This window comes from Diorhabda carinulata, chromosome 1 (genome assembly GCF_026250575.1).
Source record: "Diorhabda carinulata isolate Delta chromosome 1, icDioCari1.1, whole genome shotgun sequence".
NCBI lineage: Eukaryota > Metazoa > Arthropoda > Insecta > Coleoptera > Chrysomelidae > Diorhabda > Diorhabda carinulata.
Window position 1 is genome coordinate 20,987,455 of NC_079460.1, and position 22,501 is coordinate 21,009,955.

The window sequence follows — 22,501 nt, forward strand, 5'->3', positions numbered from 1 at the left end:
AACAACGCATAGAAAATTTCCTAAAATGAATTCCGAGTACGTTCTACTTTGCTTCCAATGTACGGTACACTCTGAATTCACTCCCTGAATGTTTATTGTCGCAAAATTGAGTGAGATGTGGATTTTATTAACTTAATACGTCGGATTACCGGTGAAATAATCCACAAAATATTAAAAATCACTGTAATTATCATTAAAACAGCAAATCTTATTGTTCAAAAGAACGCCCTTCAAATGGTTAATAGTTATGTATGGGAAGCTGTCAACTTGTCAGTTATCATAATTTTTTTAATGAATTGTTGACTTTTCGATTTTTTGGAGTTAATATTATAAATAATTTTGACATTTTGATTTAATTCAATCCTTTCTAATATAAAGTATCAGAAAAATGCCTGTACGAAGAGCACTACACGCAGGTAGTTGGTACACCGACTCAGGTAAGCACTACCAAACAATAATCAGCTGTTTGGAGATCCAGGACTATATTCTTTTTTGTCCACCATAAATCTATCAATATTTTATAGGAGCAGAATTATCTAGACAATTAGATTATTGGTTAAATCAGGCTGATTTAAGTCACGGACCAGCAAGAGCTATTATAGCACCGTAAGTATTTAACTGTAGTTTGCAGCGAAGGAGACAAATTCATTTTATTATTGTTTAAATAGCAGTAGTTTGGAGACATTCTCGATGGTGCTGTAGCTATGAATCATCTATTAGACTCAATTGCAATATGTTTTTGAAAGTAAATTGATGATTTTCAGACATGCCGGATATCAATATTGTGGTGCATGTGGGGGTCATGCTTATAGACAAATAAGTCCTGTTGTTGTCCGACGTATTTTCATTTTGGGACCTTCTCACCATGTTCGCCTATCTGGTTGTGCCTTGTCCAGTGCACAGAAATATAAAACACCTTTGTATGATCTCCATGTAGATTCTCAAAGTAAGTAAAATATTTCAAAGGCAATATTTAATATATGGGTTGCTGATTTTAGGATTTTTATAATGGTATTTTATGGTGAGTCTAGGGCTAACATAACATATTGTTCAGGTTATCATTGTTATCTGAAAATACATACAATGAACCTTGAATAAAGTATTTTTTGTATTAATGTTTAACTTTTAATTGTCTTAAATATAACACAAATTGAGGGACACATCTGGAAAACAATCACCAACTATGTCAGTATTATTTAGTAATTTATTGTTGCAGTTAATAGTGAATTAGAAATGACAGGTCAGTTTGAATGGATGGATTTAGATACTGACGAAAATGAACACAGTATTGAAATGCACTTACCTTACATAGCTAAAGTAATGGAAAAGTGAGTGAAGAACAATCCAAGTTGATTTTTCTTTTGTAGGTTCCTATTAAACAAATATTCCCACTGTTTTAGTTTCAAAAATCAATTCACTATTGTTCCTATCTTGGTGGGCTCTCTAAGTCCTGAAAAAGAAGCTTGCTATGGACGAATTTTATCAAGTTACTTAGCCGATCCCAAGAATCTCTTTATTATTTCTTCTGATTTCTGCCATTGGGGGCACAGATTTAGATACACTTACTATGACCGTTCCTATGGTAATATTTATCAATCTATTGAAGGATTGGATAGAGTAGTGAGTATAGTATAACATTTCCAGTAATTCAGTGATATATAGCAATTGTATTTCTTTTGTTTTATCCTCTTTACAGACCAAATAAAATTTAATTAATTTGAATTTATGCATCAGGCAGTGTAGTTGTGAGTGTTGGTGTAATGGTGCTCTGTATAAACTTACTTTAGATCTGTATCCTATCTAATATATCTACTATGCTTCTAAATATGTAAACGAAGGTTGATACATCAAAGAAATGTTTATTTTTAAGAAATTTACATGGTACTAACAAAAAACTATATATAACTATAAGCCACTTCAATAAAAATTATATTTATATTAGTTATATGCTCAAATATGTGTCTGCAATTAGTAACTCATATCTTTAATTAGTTTTGCAATAATTTCTTATTATTAAAATCCTTTAGGGATTTTCATAACTTTATTAGATCATAGAAACAAATTTATGTAGCCTCACTGGTTTTTTATTCATGTATTCTTTGACATGGGTGATAGGTGGTGTAAATTATGCTTATTATTCCACATATTTTGTTAAAATTTGATGTTTTTCTATCTCTCACAATTTTTTTAAAACTATTCTCTGTATTCCTTTTTGAAAGTCTTTTATATTCATGAATATAAAACACTAGTTTTGTATAATCTTGATTGCCCATAACTTAAATTATCTTCTATAATACTTTAACAACTACTTACACTTGATAGGAATTTTACATAATATCGCCTCTTTGGATGGAAATTGTATAATGTAAAAATTTACAAATTATACAGGAGAGCATTTTTAAAGTTCAACAGTAGATATACATTACCAGTCATATTCTTTGGCTCACCCTATAGTTTGCGTTGTACACAACAAACAAAAACAGTAGAATCGATATTGATAATTATATTTCAAAGAACATAATGTATAGATTAGAATTTAATAATCATTCATCAATGTAACCCCTTTTGCTTTTATTATTTCAGTGCACATTTCGACATTATCTGTAACAATTTCGAGAAATAATCGTCGTCTATTTGGTTCCATTCGTTTTTCATGTTATTCCAAATCTCTCTTTGCACAGTTTCAAGGAATGCTTGGGATTGTTGTCATGCTGGAAGATTTTTCTAAGATTGTACTACATTTTCCTTTCCTATTTTTTTAAAGCCTTCTTTCTTCAAAATCTCCTCAATTTTCAGCAGGTCTTCTGTCGCCCTTCTCAACATTTCCAAAACATCACCAAGCCACTGCCATGCTTTACAGTCTGGGGTTACACATGGATCCAACTTTTGTTATTCCTTTGATCTGCGCACAAATAATCTTTTCTTAGACAAAAAACCTCAAACTTCATACGACCAATTTATATGCTCTTAAGCCCACTGCAACCTCTTAATTTCATTTTGACGTCTTAAAAGTACTCAAAGGCAGATCCCTAGATTCATTGATCTGAGCTTCTGTCTCTAAGCCCTTGAATCGTGGTTCAATACAAAATGTTCATCTTCGGTGGTTGTACTTTTTCATTGCCAAAGCTCCTTGTCGATGCATATTTTTTTCCGTTGTTATTCACGGTACGTCTGAATGTTCGTGAACGGAAACAATTCTTATACGAACTGGACAAAAAGATGTCTTGGTTCAACAAGTATTAATCACTGTCTGTTTTTGTGTGGCTACAATCATAAACATCTAAGAAGGCATGTTTTCGATCGTCGCTTGACAATATAATAGAGAAATTAGTGTATTATTTTGAAATTTAATGAATGGATTATGGGGTGGGCAAAAACATTTGACCGGTAGTGTGATTGTATTGAATGAAGTTTCCTAGATAATTCTTCCAAAGCGGAAATTTATGGAACTATCTTCTATTGTCACAATTCTAAAGAAATTTGAGCAATTCTGTATACTTAGTTGTGTTTTAGAGAGGCAATATGCCATCGTTTTCATTAGATTTGAGTTGTAATAATTTTTAGGGAATGAATATTATTGAAAACTTGAATCCTACTGAGTTTACTAATTACCTGAAAAAATACGGCAATACAATTTGTGGAAGACATCCTATTGGAATTCTCTTACAGGTAATGATATAACATTGGCGCACATTTACTCCTCTGCACTACACAGATGAGTTGTGCTTGAGATATGTGATCTTTTGGTTATTTTGTTTTTATTAGGCAATACAAGAATTACTCAGGAATGACAGCAGCCAGAGTGCCAGTTTAAAATTTTTGAAATATGCACAATCGAGCCAATGTCGTAATATGAATGATTCATCTGTTAGTTATGCATCTGCAGCTTTAGTGATAGATTAGTACAAATGTGGCCTTAACAGAACTGTTTTTAAATTGCCATTTTCAATCTCGTGTTTATTAGATATTATTTATCTAATAAAACAGATTCATTTACATATTTGTTTGTTTAATTTTTGTACTTTTTGTTTATTTAATCAGTTGAATAATATAAAACATTGTCCATGGTATCAATTATGTAAGATAATGTTTCAAATGTAACAAATAACATTTTTGCTCTGTCCAGCATTTAAGCAATACACTATGTGATGTATTTAATTTCTTTAAATGTATATTTTCAAATTGAATACACAACACCTCTAATAGTTGTAGAATTATAACACCCCTGTAGATGATACGCAGTGATTTTTTTAATAAGTGCATGATTGAGTTCCATTTTTTTTAACTGTCATTCTTTTTATAGATAATCTAAGGAGGTAGATGATCAATGGTGACGTTTAAAAATTTTTGTCTTCGTTATTAACCCATTTGCAGACAAACTGTAAAAATTGCTTTTTATTATAAGTTTTGATAACTCAACAATGGAAAAATGGTGAAAAGAATCGTTCTTAAAATTCAGTAGTTCCGCAAAGAAAACAGAATTGTTACAAATTTTGAACCTGGCTTCGGGAGTTACATTATTAAAAAAAAATAAAAAAAAGAACATTAACATTGATTGTATAATTAAAAGTAACACTAAAACTTAGTAGATTTAGCATGATGAAACAGTTTAAAACTTCCAAAGGAATGTAGTTTCACTGTACATATACCACAAACAAATATCATATTTTTTTGTACACTCTGCATCTATTTTGCTTCATGGAGTTTGGGTAATGCAAGACTGATATATTTTTTGACATTGCATGGGGAGCATTTACGAATAATGATGCACCAATGTATCTGATAAAACCTAGTAAATCAAAGTCGCAAGAATTTTCAATGTATTAATCACCACCGATTGCTTTTTTTTCAGATTCTTTGAAACTCTATATAAAATCCATACTTTGGAAATGAAACTATTATAGATGTATAAAAACTTGCCACCACAATTTATAATTGCGGACAGTAATTAGAAATATTTCTATCCATTAAATCAGAGCCGCCCGTATGGATGCTGAATAGCATGCGACATTCCCACCATGATGTATTTTTTTTGAACGTCGCAAATTTATCACCTGGTGGTAATTGACCATTATCGAGAAAATTAAGGTTTTGTATCTCGAAATTTGTTCCTTGGCATCCCCTTAGCAACTGCTTCATTTTGAAGGTCTGAATCCATATTCCAATACATATCCTTCCAGAGATTAATAAGATCGAGAAAAAACCTTCAATTCTTCCACTATCACAGTAAAAGATGTGTTTGTATTTTACCGGGTGGTATAAAGTATTAAAGAATTAACTTTATTATAAACAATTTAAAATTTTCATTAATCTGGTTATTCTACACTCATCTGAAAGCACAAATCTACTCATTCTGCAAACATTTTAATCAAACTGGACTGCAATGTTCACTTTTGTAAAATAACTCTAAAAATTCAGCATCAACACGTACTTTGGACTATGTAAAATGCTTTTAAGAAAATCCAAATAGAACCACTAGCTACCTTTATGAACTAATATCGTAAATGTAGGTAGTTCCAATGCTGCGAATGGGTTAATGGAGGTACAAGAGCTCTTTAGTGCAATGTTATCTTATGATCAATTTTCAAATTTATAGAGGTGTACATAACATGTTGGAATAGAAATGTTTCTAATTTTTATATTTGTCTTGTTGCAATAATCTCAATGTTGTCTGCAAATGTAGCTAGAGTGAATAGTTCCGATATCTTGCATTTAGATCCAAGATCCTTCATAATAATGAAGAAGTGATGATAAACACACTATTTTTGTTTTAGTTATTGATGGACAAAGGCCGACACCGTCCACGATGCGACTGTTTTGAAATAAAGGTGGTCAACCAGTTGATCTTGCAATGGTTTGGCAACGTATAACAGCAGGGAGTCGCACACGAGGTGACTCGAATGAAACTAGTTTGCAATCGGTTGTACGTGACCTTGATTCCGCCGCGCAGGTGTTGTTTCATTTGATTATCTCATGTTTTTTTCAATATGAGTGATCAAGAACTAAACCTCAACTTTGTGTCAAATAAAAAATTATAAACTGTTTGAGACAGTCTAGAGTTCACATTTTGACTTAGGTATGGATAGATCCAATATTCTCTTTGTACCTAGCATTGTCTGCAGTATTGATAATAATCAATGAGGTCTTCCTCATCTGAGTCTGAATACATTGAAAAATTACGTTTCACTGCTACATCAACTGATTGCGAGTCGTATCCGTGTGCGCTCCAAAGTTTTTTTTGATTGCAAAACTGTTGCAAGATCAACTGGTTTGCAATCTTTGTTTTAAAACAGATGCATTGTGGGTGTTCGGTCTAAATGTGACAGTTATTTCACTACCAAGGTGAATAATATCGTAATAAAGGTATCTGTGACATTTTCAATTTTACTTTTAGAAGTTTCTGCTTAATGCTGAATACAACTTTTTTCTCATAATTGAGTATCCCCACTAAATCACTATAAAAACATTTGATTAGTTTTTTTGTTTTTAGGTCAAAAAATTTTTATTCGACGTACACTACCGGTCAAAAGTTTTTGCGTTTCCTTTAGTTTGCATGATAGACAACAAATAAAAACCATACAATTGAAAATGTAATGTAAGGACTTATTTGTATGACTTCATTTGCATTTTAGGTTGAACTAAATTTACCCACAAAAGTTGTGTTTGAACTAATAATATTGAGCAGCATGGAACGAAGATTTTAAATTGAAATTAATTTCTTAAATCTATCATAGCCTGATAAATAGCGAACTACACTTCGGAATCACACAGGCTTCAAGTAATAAGTCTTTCTTTTTGTTTCGTCAATCTTTGGCTTAGATGTGTACGCCGGTATCAGAACCAAATTAGAATAATTTTTTCTTCATCTTTTTCTTATAACCATATCTCATAGGTTTTCACTTTTCACGACTTTTATATTTGTAGATGAAACTTGTATTCCATTTATGTCTCTGTCAGCTTTGTTTTTTATAACTTGATGAAATGAGATGACATTCTGACTTACGGCACTGTTCGTGGTGCATACAATCGCGAGTAACTCATTGTAATAGCGACACTTGGTGCCTCTCGCGGAATCTATTAGTACTAATGATATGGCACTATTCTTAAAGTATACAATGGACGGAAATGTCAATGTCAATTGTAAATTATTATATATATTATATATATAAGAATATAGTAATAAAAGTAAATAAGACTACAGTCTGTAATTGATCTTTTGATTTTATTATATCGATTCATAATTTTGGCATTCTCTGTAACAATTCCAAAGATGTGAAATTCTTTCAAATACTCTTTGCACAGCTTCAAGGAATGCTTCGGATCGTTATCATGCTGGAGGATGTTTTCTACCAATTGGGAACGTTCTACATTTACTTTTTCTGTCAATCAGGCGCTGGTCTTCTTCCTCCACAATCCATTCCATTTTTTCCATTTTTCTAGTGGCCCTTTCTCCAAACCATCACCGAGTCCCTGTCGTGTTTTACTTCTTTTAATCCTTGACAAACTTTCTTAGACCCAAAAACCTCAAACTTTGACTCATCACGCCATAAACTCCCTCCCAGTCTTCATGTGTACAATGTTCTTTAGTCCACTGCAACCTCTTAATTTCATTTTGACCTCTTACAAGAGGCTTGTTCACTGTCACCATTCCAAAAAGGACAGTTTGTCTCAACTCCTTTTCATTGTAAGAACTCGTTATTCGTGGATCAATACAAAATGTTTATCATCAAGGGTTGTGATGTTTCGAGACTGCCGTGAAAGTTTTCCATCGCCAAAGCTCCTAATGGATGAATATTTTTCACGCTGTAGTCCACAGTATGTCGAGGTTCCTTCACTGTCACCCTTCCAAACTGGGACTAAACCAATCATTATTCACAGTTAAAGAATAATAAAAGTAAACAAATAAGGGGCACTATTATTTTTGGTTTGTACCTTCGCTTGACAATATAAAACAGAAATTTGTTTATGTTTTGGAATTTAATGTATTGATTATGGGGTGGGCAAAAACTTTTTACTGGTAGTGTACTTATCATTTAAATTTGTTTAAAAAGCAATAACTGATTTAGCAGGATTTGTTATCTCATTAAAATAAATAATTGAAACTATAAACAAAATTTATCTATGAATTGATATTGTTTTTAAACCTGGTATCTCTTCTTCCTATTTATTTATCTTAATGTCCCTTTTACTGCCAATTAATCATTTTACACTCACTTGCAGAAATTAGATATCAAATAAATCAACACAGAAACCAAATGGCATATTACATAAACAAAAAAAATTTTATCCACTTGTGTACAGATAAGGATTTTTTTCAATTCTTGAATTACAAATGACAGCTTATGTTACTCTATTATTAGATATACAGGGTGTTGCAGATGACTTTGATTTCTATCCGATACATTCAATAAAGTTTTGTGTTTTCTAACAAAACATTTTAGACTTCTGATTCAGTAAGTCTTTTGAAACACCCTGCATATTTGTAGTATAAATGTGTAGAATTTACTGAACACACTATTTATACCACCACTCACAATTGCACTGTCTGACGCGCGTTTTGATAACCAAGTTATCGTCTTCAGAGACTGAAGGTAAACCAGTGTAATTGTGAGTGTTGATGTAGTGGTAGTGTAAACAGTGTGTTCGGTATGAATATCACCAACGATTCCAGGAATTCTAAATTTGTAGCTTACTAATCATGACATTTTGCATCTAGTTTTTCAAGTATAGTTAAAAGATTTCTTCATTTTTTCTCATACAAAAACGGTTAATATCTAGACATTTCTAATTGGTTCACCAAAGTGGGACAGAGGGAGAAGTATGCATAAAATATAATAAAATCGCATTTAATACATATGGTGTCGCCATCTAGTGTCATATACAGAAGCTATAATTACGATACGAACGAATCAGTCGATATTTTAGATATTCTGCGTTTTAGAAGTCCGGGATTTACGATGTTCAACTGTATATTTTCTCGATTTTACTTTTCCAGTCCAAAATCTAGATTATTTCTCGATCAAAAGTCAGTTATATTTGTGAAAATCACTTTTTAAAATATTTATTTTTTGTTTTAATTCATTTTTCTGAAAATTTTTGAATTTTTGGAATGTATAACAACAAAGTACACTGCAGGCCAAAAGTTCAAGGCTGCCCTTAATTAAAGTAGGAAAATTAAATTTAACTCCAATGTTTAATTAAACCTTTAAATCATCCACTAAAAAACTTTTTGACAATCAATATATTCAAAAAGCGTAAAAAAAATATTAACAATTCATGCTAAACAAAGCTAAACTAATTTTTTCACAAGTCTGGGCTTACGCTTGATAGTGTCTTATGACATATTGCTCCAACATTCGCATAAAGCATTCCGCATTTCTTCTTGTGAAGATGGATAACAATTTCGAACGTTGTTATGAAGCATTTCCCACAAAATTTCAATGGGATTGAGATCCGGGCTCTGAGGAAATATCCTCTTCAATATTTGGAACTATGCTTGGGATCATTGTCTTATTGGAAAATAAATCCATCTCTAATTAGTCACTGATCCGAAGGAACGGCATTCTGTTATAAATTTTTTGTATTATTAGACAATTACGGTCGTTCCTATCAAGCTCTTCCCACAAAATTTCAATGGGATTGTGATCCGGTCTCTGAGGAGGTCACACCATGTTTATTAGTACCCATTGTGCCTCTTTGTCTTCCAAATATTCTCTTCAATATTTGAAATTATGCATGAGATCATTGTCTTATTGGAAAATAAATCCATCCCCAGTTATCCATTAACCCGAAGTAACGGCATTTTGTTTTAAAATTTTTTGTACTGTTCCTTTTTCATAATATCGTCAAATTTTGATCAAATCTCCAGTTCTATGGCTAAAAAAGCAACTTTAGACCATAATTGAGCCATGATTATCCTTGATTGTTGGGACTACACAATCTGGCATAATCTTTTCTTGGGCACTTCGTCGAACGTAAATAGCTCAAACTTAGATGAAGTAGTAGTCAATGATGAAGGTTTTTTTTTACTTTCGGATTTTCAGCGCTGTTGAGCGTCTGGTAAAAACAATCATATTATCTTCACTTGATGTGGTATCTCGTGAACTATCTTGAAAACTGTTCTGCCTCCTGTCTCCCTGAATCGAGTTATTATTTTAAGACGTCTGCAAAGTTTAGACTGAAATTGTTTGTGAACAAACCCATATAATCTCAGGTAAGTCGGAAGCCCGTGTTTTTAGAAGATGAATTGTCCATATTATTGACCGATGGGAAACAAAATCAAAGCAATTAGTTATTAGCAGCTTTTTTTGATGTTTGAATACAATAAATGTTTTCTGTCCAATAAGTTGGAAATGAATGAAAGAATGTTGTTTTTAGATATTTGATACTGACAATAAAATATAAGTACAGGTGTATATTTCTTTTATTTATTTTATAGGGTTTCCTTACAGTAACTAGATAATTATGTTGTTTTAATGTGGTCTTGGGAACTTTTGGCCGGCAGTGTACATAAAAAAAAACTAGGATAATTGATCCTGATTTCTAATTTGAAGAGATAATGATTCAAACCTATATATTAGATTGTTGTAAACAACTTTATAACATTTTATACAGCATTAATCGAATATTTCATTTTGATTCAAACATTGATTCAGCTGAAAGGTATATAGTCCAGGATATCGAGGTTTTCACCTCAGATTTCTATGAACCTGCATCGATTTTATTGAAATTTCGACAGCATGTGTGAATACATCAAAAAGCAAAATCTACCCTACGCCAGTGTGTGCTTTTGCTTTAGGGGTGAGCTCCACTCCAACTGATGGGTGAACATTTTTATGTCGAAAATAACAGCGGATTAAATTATAAGCAAAAAATGTTCTTAGCATTATTTTTTGAAAAATCAATAGTTTTTTAGTGATGCGCGGTTTTTCTTTAAAACTCAAATTTGGTTTTATCAGAAAAAGTGTAATAAACAAAAATGAAGCTCATGAAAAATAGGGAGATTGGTTTTTTTGAATTTGCTTCAGGCATAATACAAATCGAGCTATGATTTATTGAAGGCTGAATATTTTTATCCAACGAAAATTTTTTAAAATCAACGTTGAGTACGGACAAACGGTCAACTTTTTGAGTAATTGCATATAATCTTTTTCAAAGTACTATTTTAAGAAAGCTTTAAAATGAGAGTTAGTAGAACTCTAGCATTAGCAAAACTAAAAAAATTATAGCCGAAATAAAATCGATTTATATATTTTTTGTAAAGATAAACCTCAATTCCACCCTTAGCAATAGTACTTAAATTGCATTAAAAATATAATCCAGTGATGATTTATTTTATTCACATAAGTATAATGATTTCTGGATGTTTGAACGATTTCGAAAAAAATTATGTTAAAGTCGAAAAATCATTTTCGAAATTATTATAATTTCTGAAAAACTATGGGATATACATAAAAATTGATAGGGAACAAAAAGTTGGTATTTTTTTTTAACAAGTATTTTGGTTTTTTTCAAATTTTTTCAAACTTCTAAAATAACAAATATGACCTTACAACTTGTACCCTAATGTATGACTGATACTATTTTCGAACCATTTAAACGTTGCCCCCTAAAATTGTATAAGTACGTCTGTAAATATTTTTTTCAATTTTTTCCGAAATAGAGAATGATTTATAGGGGTTGAAAATTATAAATACAAAATATTCGAGTCAAAACAGATGAAAAGATGTCCATGTAAAATAAATAAATCATCAAAAACAATAAACACCTCTATAAATTTTTTTTCAATTTTTCTCGAAATAAGGAATGATAAGGGTTGAACATTTGGGATTCAAAATATTTGAGTTGAACACAAACAGAGTCAATTTAATATAAATAAGCTACCAAAAAGTGATTAAATATTTTTTAAATTTTATCTTCACTTGGGGTGGGGGTGCTTTATAAGGGATGAAATAAATACATCAAGCAGCAATACCATATAAAAGCATCAATCAACTTTTATTCGATCCTTAAAAATATTTTTCTACTCATTAATTGCTTATACTTACAATTTTTTTGATTTCTTGCAATAAGGTAGTTTTTACCGCTAAGAGTAATAAGGACATATCGGCAAATATTTACTCATGGAAATCGGAGGTAATATTGGTCACCTGGACTAATATAAATTATTTAAAATATTTTCCAGTATGTCAGAAATTGTTTTTACGTTAATTGTTGAATCATTGATCTAGTTTTAATGACTCATTACCCCCCACAAAGTATATGAATAAGCAGAATAAATTTTCAGTTTGTTTTGTTTGGTTTTCTCGAAATATCATTTTTTTTATTTCCCTTCTGGGCTTGAATGCATTCGAGTTTTAGTCATAAATATTATCGAAATATTTTATTATTTTTTTAATGCGTAAGATTACAAAAATATCACCATACTTGTGTAATAGGCCTACAAAAATGTAGACCAAAGACTGTAAATTTGTAATATACGACATTTATACGCCTTTGAAACATGCGTTTTATTTCTTAAGATTATTCTCTGAAATCATAACTCAGTTCAATGCACGTTCCTTTTTAATGAGAGTTTACCGCAGCAATCTGCGCAAGACTTTGAAGAAAACAGAAAATTGAAGAAAGAAAAATTATGAACCAGGGATGAGGATTCTTAAGGAAGGAGGAGTTACATATTGTGATTGTAAATAAATTTTTTAAAAATAGTTTTTCGTGAGAAAAACACTTAACTCGCGTTCCTTTCCTTCACCGAGCAGTGACGTTAATATCTGAGTATGAGATACTCACATAATTGAGTGTCTCAGTTCACTTGAATGTAAATAGAATAGTTATTGATTTATTTAAAAGTAATAATAATAAACTGCCACTTGAGAAAATTTAATGTTTCTCGGAATTTTTTTCGATTGTAACATACTTAGCATTGCATAACAAAGAAGTTTCTGTTGTTGATTATTGAAAGTTATGAATAATTTTAATTTATGCTAAGTAATGAAAATGAACAATTTAACTGTCCTATAATTTTTATTGAAACAAAAAAAATTAGTGAGTAATAGACAGTGATAATAGCATGCAAAGAGGCATGCTTTGAAATTAGTTTTCCTGTATCAGTATGTTGCGAAGGTTTCTATTATTTCTGACTGCCGACGCATGTGCCCGTAAAGGTTTCCCATCCCATCCCAAATGTGCTCATATTTAAGTCTGGACTGCTCGCAGGCCGAAAAAATTGCGTGACTCGAACCTCGTCAAGATAAAGCAATTATCCGCACAGTGTTGGGCCGTGCATTGTTTTAATAACAGTGCCTTTTGTAATTCCAGACTTTATGGGTTGAAAGAGAGATATTTGTTTCATCCATTGTTTACTAGACCTCTGTAGTAGTGAACAATCAAATATTTTCATAAGAAAACATCAAGATCAAAGTTGGTTTATGGTCTTCGATCTAAAACGCAGCTTTAGGTACAATATAGTTACAATAGCAGTTTAATTTTGTAATCCCAGACTTTATGGGTTAAAAGAGAGATATTTGTTTCATGCATTGTTCTCTAGACCTCTGTAGTAGTGCCCAATCTGTTCTACGATCTTCCATCTAAAACGCAGCTTTAGGTACAATAATAGTGCCTTTTGTAATTTCAGACTTTATGGGTTGGAAGATATTTGTTTCATCAAATTATTTTCCAGACCTTTGTAGTAGTAAACAATCAAATAAAAATAAAAAATACACTTTAAAATTTTTAATTAAGAATATAGAGTCAAAATGTGAAGTTATTTATATTTATATAACAATTTGTCTTTTTATATTACAACTTCTTGATCAGGACGGTATCAGATTTACACTCCATTTTGGTCATTTCTTGATGTCCTCCATTTATCATATTCAATTGCTAATTGGACTGTCATAGAAGCATCAACGGCAGCCGAAATATTTTCTTGACATATTTCACAGTTAAACCTCAACCAATTCTTATTTCTATTTTTTATAACATTAATTTCTAACGGATTGAGGTTAAGGCAGGACCCGTGGACTCTTCTGTTGCATCCATCACAAATAAGCAAACTATTCTCATTGATTTCTGACAATTTACACTTGTAACAAGCCATTTCATACATATATAAACAAATTTAATTTGATAACTGCTACACTAATGAACCAACTGAATTTTCATACGTGATTATCTGAGGCCTAAATGATTAACATTCAAATTGTTATACATTCCCACCGTAAACAATGAGATAAAAAATGTATGTAGTAAAATAAAAATGAATCACCCCAATGAATTGCTGAATATTATAATTTGCATAAAAAATTTGCCAAGTCAATTAAATTAAAATTATGTATTATTCATCCAAATGTATTGCATAGCAAAGTAATGGAATATAATATAAACAAATAATTCATCCAATCGTCTTCAATTTATATCTTGAAGCAACTATGTGTTTTCTATTAACTTTAAAGGCACTAAAAATTATGAATAAAAAAAATAGCAAATTGAAAGTTGGTTTATGGAAACCTCATATGAACTGAGGGAATTTTGATTTTTTTTGGGGGGAATTTGTTCACTTTTTGGAGCTCTAGATTCTTTCTTCATCTTTTTAAAAATTATGACTTAACATCTTTTATTATTCTGGTTCATTCTCTCCTATCAAATATTAAATTTTACAATATATCTCACCTGGTCTTCTACAATTAATTCAATCAAAATCAGCATTTTCTTCCCAATTCCGAATTTTATTTTTTGTCTTCAAATACACTTTCTTTCTTGGTCTTCCCTTCCTCTTTTTGCCTATTGGTTTTCTTCGCAGTACCATTTTTCGACATGCCATGTTCATCATAATGTCATAATCATAAAGTTCCTCATAATGTCCTGACCATCCAATTATCTGCCTTTTAATGAAAATTCTATTCCAAGTGCTCGACAGTTTTTCCAATTTGTTTTTTACCCAGCCATTTTCAATATTCTTTCCACCATAGATTCCTCTTAGTATATTTTTTCCACCTCTTCCTTGGTCTTCCGTTTCTCTTTTTGCCTATTGGTTTTCTCCGTAGTACATCAATTTCTATATGGTTTCTCATATTGTCCTAAGCATCCAATTATCTGCCTTCTAATGAAAATGCTATCCCAAGTACTTGACAGTTCCTCCAATTTGTTTTTTTTTCCAACCATTTTCAATACTCTTTCCACTATAGATTCCTCTTGGTATATTTTTTCCCATTTGTCTAACATGTCTTCGTCTGCCTTCTTTAATATCCACAGATGTTTTGAGATGATTCTTTTCACCAATTTTCATCTTTTTCATTTTAGTTTTCTTTGAGATGTACTTCAACTTTATGAGTAGCCTCAGGTCTCCAAACTTTGCCTTTATGGCTTTCAGATGTAATTCTCCTGTTTCTTTATTGGCACTAGGATTCTCTATTTCCTCATTAGTATATCTGATAACCATATATTTTGTCTTTTACTGAATTTCCCAAATTTTTTACTTCTTTTTCAAATTTTCTAATCACATTTCACTGTCATAGTTATGTTTTTGAAGTATTCAGATTGTATTGTTATAATATAAAAAAAGAAAGTCAAGATTTCTGATATTTTCTTCTCAGTTCTGGTTGCTTTCATCTTGATCACCCTACCAGCAATCTTATTATTGGTATACCTTCGATTGGTCTGGCAGTCATTTCTCTAAGTGTCGATACCATATCAGCCTACGAGATTTTTAAAATTTAGCTATGTCTTGTCTTTATATTCTCTCATTTAGTTCCTTATTCAATAGCCTTCTAAATTCATTTTCTGTGGCCTCTATTATTCTAAGGTTCTCTTTTTCTTTTTTCATAAGATTTTTAACTTGGTTTTAGTATTCCAATGATTTTTCTTTTTGTGTTTGATCGTACATTTGGTCTTTTTTCAATTGTTTCTATTCCTTTTTTTGCTTCTACTATCACGAGTGTCACTTCTTCAAGGGGTTTTTTATCTTTTGTCATTAGTACTATGTCATCTGAATATGCCACTAAATGTTTATGGATCCTTTTGATTGTAACCTCTTTTATTGTTCCTTCGAAAGCTATGTTAAATAGTGCGTCTCACCCGTTCCCACTATTATTTTCTCTGTCAAACTTATATGATTAATATTTCTTCCTTTGATTTTTTCCATTGTTATTTTTTTTAAGTTGATAAGTTTGATTGGCACTTATATGTCCTTTTTTCCAGTTACTACTATAGAAAGTTTTTCTGAAATATGTCATGTTTGTCACACTTGCTTCTATGGTGGATCTCCTTCTTTTAAAGTCCTGTTGGTATTCTCAAAGTCTCTCTCCCACCTGCTCCACTATTTGTTGTCTCATCATTGGGTCTAATATTTTGTATGTGGTTTTTAAAAGCATGATTCCTCTGTAGCTGCTACATTCAATATTGTTTCTTATTGTAAATATTGGAATTGATTGTCCCATATTTCTGGCATTGTCTATTGTTCTCATATTTCATTAATAAATTCATAGATCTTTTCGAATATTTCATCTGATTTTGGGGTCTTAATTTTTTTAAAAGTTTTATCATTTTGTCCTCCAATTTTTTCGTTTCATTTTCAATCAGTACTTTTTAGTTTTTCTTTTGCATCTTCATAAGTTCAAATAACTTTCTATTCTTTATGTTGTTATCCTATATTTCTTGCATTATTTTATGTACCCATTGTTCCTTTTCTTGCATTTTTCACTCTTTTTTCTTTAGTTTTCTAATACTGTTGTTGCTTCTATAAATCTATCAATTTGCTCTGGTTTTTTTTTACTACCTCCACTTATAATTAAACTTTTCATTTAATCATTCGCAAGCCAGCTTACCCAGTGAAAAGTTAACCATAAATAGATACTAATTGAGAAAACTTGAAAAGAAAAAAATAGAGGTTAAATCAACAAGTCTTCTCTTTTCTTTTTAGATATTAGTTGGTGGTTTAGGGCTCTCATAATCATTTATTTCACTGTCAACTACCACCTTCTTCTTTTAATAATCATTCTTCTATTTCCTATATATTTTTTTGGCCTCTCTCTTCAATTTCTATCGATGTTTCCTGTCTTCATAATTTTTCCTATTAGTTCGACATTCATTTGATTTTTTCTATTATTGATCCTCATTTTTTTACTTCTCTAATGTCTTTTTCATTTGTTTGTAAGACATTCAATTTTCATTGTTTTTTTTCCTGAGGAAATTTTATTCCTTTAAAAAGTGCATTTTTTCTAAAACCAACCAAAAATGAAAAATAACGTATTTGAGTTGAATGGATAAAATAGAGCACTAGAAACAAATTAAATAACTGGTAATAAAAAACTTGATTGGTAATAGAGGACAATTATGGCTAATATACAAAGAAATTTCAGCAATTTCTCTAAGTGGAATTTCATCTTAAAAAATCCCGGTACTAAATTAGATATAATACTAATGGAAAATGATTGTCCATTGATATGGGTTCAATAATTAAATTTCAATACATATTAATATATTTATTTATTCAACTTTGTTATCATGTACAAAATAATACCTGGTTTTGGATCAAATTAGTAAGAAAATATGTCCACATGGGAAAACTCTGATTATAAAATGGTACGAAGGCAAAGGCGTGAGTATTTATCTTTACACACTTGACAATTTTAGATTCATTTCCTGCAATCAATAGCTAAATGGAAGACACATTTATCCACGAGGATGGAACATTGTTACTCTGAAAATAATTAACAATTACTACCTAATTTCATTTAATGTATAAGAATCATTTATAAAACTTCCGGTGACAAAGACTTTTGAATTTTCATAATTAAATATAGGTTTATGATATATCAACCCAGTTTTATTTTTTATTATATTGATGCAATATAAATCCATTTATCAAATATTGAGATGTCTGTTCTATGAAAACATTTAGTCCAACTGATCGACACCATTCATCTACTCCTCCCGCGACTAATGCTCTTTTGACAGTATCCTAGCAATTATCTTATAGGACTCTCCCAGCTGTTATCAAAATGTTTTTTTTAAATAATAGTAACTCATGATATTACATTATTAAAATAATTCGGTAGTAAAAAAAATATAAAAATTTTATGAGTTTTCTTGTAATTTTTTTGAGATATACTGTATACATAGGATATATACCTCAATATTTGGAAGGCATATTAGGAAATCAACAATAAGTTAAATAATAAAACTGCATTAGCAAACTACGAGAAAATACATTTAATTATAAAAACACAATATTTGAAACTACTTTTTTGTGTGTTGAAATTTCAACAATTAAATAATTAAGGTAGAAATATTGAAAATTGAAAAATATATGTTTACTTACCAGTCTTGGACAAACTTTTCTATTATCCTCAATATCGAAATCTGATTTCCTTTTCTTCTTTTTGGCTGTAATACTTTCCTGTCCACTATCGTCATCTTCAGAATTTGAACTATCAGATTCTGAACTAGAGCTTGAAGAAGAGTTGCTAGAGCTATCTGAAGCTACTCCAGACGGTTTCTCTAAATTAATTCGATCAGCTAAAGCAGCTAAATTTGGGTCTTTTTCTCTCAAAGTTCTCAACCATTTTCTAGAAAGTTTTGGCCTTCCTCTTGCAGTTTTATGCCAAACTACAGGAAAGTTTGTTCTGCTGCAGAAATTTTGCGTAACTGCTATTGTTGTATCTAAATTTAATACTACGTGCCACCAACCACCCGGCACAAATACTGTTTCACCCGGTTTTTGCAAAATTTCAATTGGTTTACAATTTTGAGGCCAACTTGGCTTCTGGGTTTTAGGATAAATTATGTTAAACCAAGTAATTGCTTCATCTCTTTGTTTTCCTCCAATTGGAAGTGTCACTTTTAGGATATCCTTGGGAGTATGAGTTGGGAATAGGCACCATCTAAACAGAATAAAATGATTTATTAAAATAAACTATATATATAAAAAGTACTCTATGTAACTCATTTATAGTGAATCTACCTACCACATGCAGCTAAATTTGAATATATATAGGTTATTGAAAATAATGTTAATTCTATTTCAATAAAACTGTGAGATTGGTTCTATTACAAAACACAGAAATTTCCTAAATTGTATTCGATATAGGTCATAAAAAAAAACGAAATATTGTCTATTTCTTATGTAATCCTTTTGAATTATTCGATTATTCTCAAGTTGTTTCTTTCAATTGAAGGTAGAAGCACAAATACCCGATGGGAAACCAATGGTAGACACTTTGTACTTAGGTTGGGTAAAATAAGCGTTTGGGTTCTTTGCAAGGTAAACCATAAACCTGTTAACCACATTCTAGTATCGTTACGCATTCATATATGACAGTTTTTAGTTTGTTGGATCAAAGACGACAAAATGGTGGATACAGTTTTTCGAGTGACTAACGTGCAAGTGAAAGTTTGTGTTTTCTAAGCAAAATTGAATTGAAAATAATTCCATATGAGTTTATAGCTTGTGCATTCTGTATTTGTTTGAAACAGAAATCCCGACGGTTAAAAAAAATTTCAAAGATGCTTCTGTAGAGAATAGAGTGAGGTTGCAATGTTTTGAACAGGTGTCTTCTATTGGGTATTTAAAATTCCAAATTCCTATCCTCTCAAAGTGTGGAACATCAAGGAACTCCAAAGTACTACACCTGGGAGCGCTTGAAATAGAAGACAAAGAGCTCTGGCAATTAATGCTTATCCCACATTCCAGACTTTTTAAAAGGAGTGGGCTTAACGGATCAGCTGTAAATACCGAGTTCTCCAGTGTCTCAGCAAGAGGAGGGGACACAATAGATCCTTTGGGTCACTGTGTACGATACCCCAAAATCCATACAAGCATACAAATTAAAAATTCCTACAGTTACTTGGCTAGATAAAGCCAGAGGAACATGTCCCATAAAAAGGAAAAATGGATAGACAATGTTACATATCGGAAGAAACAGAGGAAATGGTCAAAAGAAATGCTGAGATTAGGATTTCTCATTCTCATATAAATCAAAAATGTACTCAAGTTGAAATGTGATTAAAAATAGTTGTTATAGAAGAATACCTTTTTTCTTTTTCTAATAGTGTCTAGCTTTAATCCTCTTAGAACTTTTAATTACTTAATTAAAAATACTTAGAGCCTTATTTTCAAACCACAATGATCCCAATATCAATACAAATCAGTATCAGGATAAAATCTAAAATTTTGGGTAATACCTGTATGAAAATGATGTTTACCTTTTGTGTCCTGATACTAGGGCATTCCAAGCACTAGTACCAAGAGGATCGATATGAATTCCTGTTCCTGATCTAGCCGGTCCCATTACAAACCATCTATACGGAGGTCTTTTGTTTTCTCCAGAATACTTCAAAAGATCATCACGAAAATAATATGGGACTTCATAGTCTTGAAGTAATTTCTTTCTTCTCCTATGCTACAATATTAGAATACTGATTTGGATATATTTCAAAATGTTATATTTAACCCTTTGGACAGAACATATTTTTTTTGTATTATGAGGAACATCCATTTGACAGACGAATATGGGAATTTTTTGGGCATTTATTTACCCCATCTTATTTAATACTAATTGCTGACTATCAGTCAAATATAAGATAATATAATACAATAAAAAAATGCCAAACATAACAAAGAAGTAACTAATACAAGAACATGTTGAAATAAATATTCAACATATGTAATTACTATCAAAGTAATAATAAAAAAAAGCCAAATATCACAAAGAAGTAATTAAGGGGGTATTCTGGTCTAAGAATTGGAAAACATCAATTTTTTTGCATATTTTCAAAGCTTAGACCATTAAGAATATGCCCTTTACCAGATTTTTAAAAACTTGCATTATTTCTGGTGATACAGTAGATATTGTGATGTAGCGTCTAAGCTGGCCGAGTGAAACGAGTTATTCTACTAGAATTGTTTCTCAAACTACTTTTTGGTGGTGGTGGACATGATACCTTGAGTTCTACCAGACCGATTCCTTTGAAATTTGGTGGAAATCTTTTTTATATATCTCTCTATCACATCTGCCTTGGATTTTGAAAAATTTTAATTTGGAGTATTTTTAAAAAATTCGAAAAAGTTGGAAAAAGGGGCAAAAAATTGAAATTTCATATCAACGCCATTTTGTGAACTTTTTTGACTAAGGTCAATGAGATAGCGATATCTTTTAATAATAAGAATTTTTATTGCAGATCACTAAAAAGTCTGGAATCATGTCCACCAGAATGCACTGGTTTTTTTGTAGCCCCTATTTAACCGGCCTGCAATTTATTGAAATTCTGATTTTTTTCCCCAATTATTCTTAGAAAGTCAATAAATATTATATAAAATAATGGATAGTACCAATGTTTTCATATTTTTACGTTAGTTTAAAAAATGCCTAAAATTTAGGCTTCTAGAGCAGAACACTCCCTTAAAATGAAGAAGTAACTTGAGCAATTACTATCAAGAAAATCTGCTTATGATATGGTGAAAGGCAGTGAATATACGCTGCAAAAAGTAGGGTTAGACTGAGGCGCATATGAAACTCTACTTCTAGCGAGATCTAGTACCAATTATGTAAAACTATATCTATTCTATAGAAGGATGTTCCAATTGAAGGATTAACAAAACTGTCTATATATCTTACTAAATTCAACTACTGTTAGATAATTACCTCTCCAAAATTGCTGTCAAATATATATAGAGGACTATCGTCTTTTGTATTTTGCATATAGTGTATGTAATACTTCATTTTCATTTTTACACTATATCCTTCATTGTCTTCGCCACATTTAAATTTTTGGTTTCGGTATTTTCTAGCTAACTTTTCTAAAGTCCATTTATCACGAGCTTTCCATCCATTTTGGCAGCCTGTGATTACTACAGGCTTATATGGAAGTTCATAATTGGAAATAAATTCTCGCTGAGAAGTAGTATCTTGATTTATTCTCTCACAGTTGTCTATAAAGTTTTTAAATCTTTCAAAATCTGATGCAAATCCTAACTGCTTCCATGACTCCTTTGTGTTTAATTCTATAATAAAATGATACTCTCAATACATATAGGTGTTATTCTTAACATAATTCTATAATAATTTAATAAATGAAAAATAGGTTAGAATATAGAAAACTGTTTAACTAAATTACCTGGCCTAGCTTTTCTTTTAACTTCTTTTATTCTTTTTCTTGCTCTATGTGCGAATTCGTTTTCATCCATTACTTTATGAACTAACTATTAAACGATACGGTTTTTTCTAAATTAAAAAAGTCACGTAGACACATCAGTTCAATTCCTTAAGTTAAATGATTTTATTTGTTTAAAGCTTTCACTCTTGTCAACTGTCAGAATTAGTACATAGCAAGAATCAAGAAGGCTTGAGTTTTTTGTACTAAATCCATTATTAAAAAATAATCAATTACTCAATTGTAAATTTGAAGAAAATTTATTATTTTAAAGTAAAACCTAATAAAATCTAATGGTGTCTAATAATAAGTGTCTGATAAATTGAAAAAATAATTATCATTTTTTAACAGT

General features: G+C 30.9%; 2 protein-coding genes across 2 annotated transcripts; one reads left to right on the plus strand and one right to left on the minus strand.

Moving 5' to 3' along the window:
- Positions 1-240: 240 nt before the first annotated feature.
- Positions 241-12,501, plus strand: LOC130893212 (protein MEMO1). Its single transcript, XM_057799142.1, has 7 exons — positions 241-437; positions 525-606; positions 765-946; positions 1,217-1,328; positions 1,401-1,620; positions 3,565-3,669; positions 3,766-12,501. Exons 1-7 carry the CDS (start codon positions 389-391, stop codon positions 3,901-3,903), a joined length of 888 nt encoding a protein of 295 aa, XP_057655125.1. The 5' UTR covers positions 241-388; the 3' UTR covers positions 3,904-12,501.
- Positions 12,502-17,465: 4,964 nt separating this feature from the next.
- On the minus strand, positions 17,466-22,452 carry LOC130893223 (bifunctional arginine demethylase and lysyl-hydroxylase PSR). Its single transcript, XM_057799148.1, has 5 exons — positions 22,114-22,452; positions 21,642-22,000; positions 20,203-20,399; positions 18,320-18,881; positions 17,466-17,698 (listed from the first exon to the last, which is right to left on the minus strand). The coding sequence occupies exons 1-5, from the start codon at positions 22,181-22,183 to the stop codon at positions 17,654-17,656; spliced, it is 1,233 nt and encodes a 410-aa protein (XP_057655131.1). The 5' UTR covers positions 22,184-22,452; the 3' UTR covers positions 17,466-17,653.
- Between the last annotated feature and the right edge of the window lie 49 nt (positions 22,453-22,501).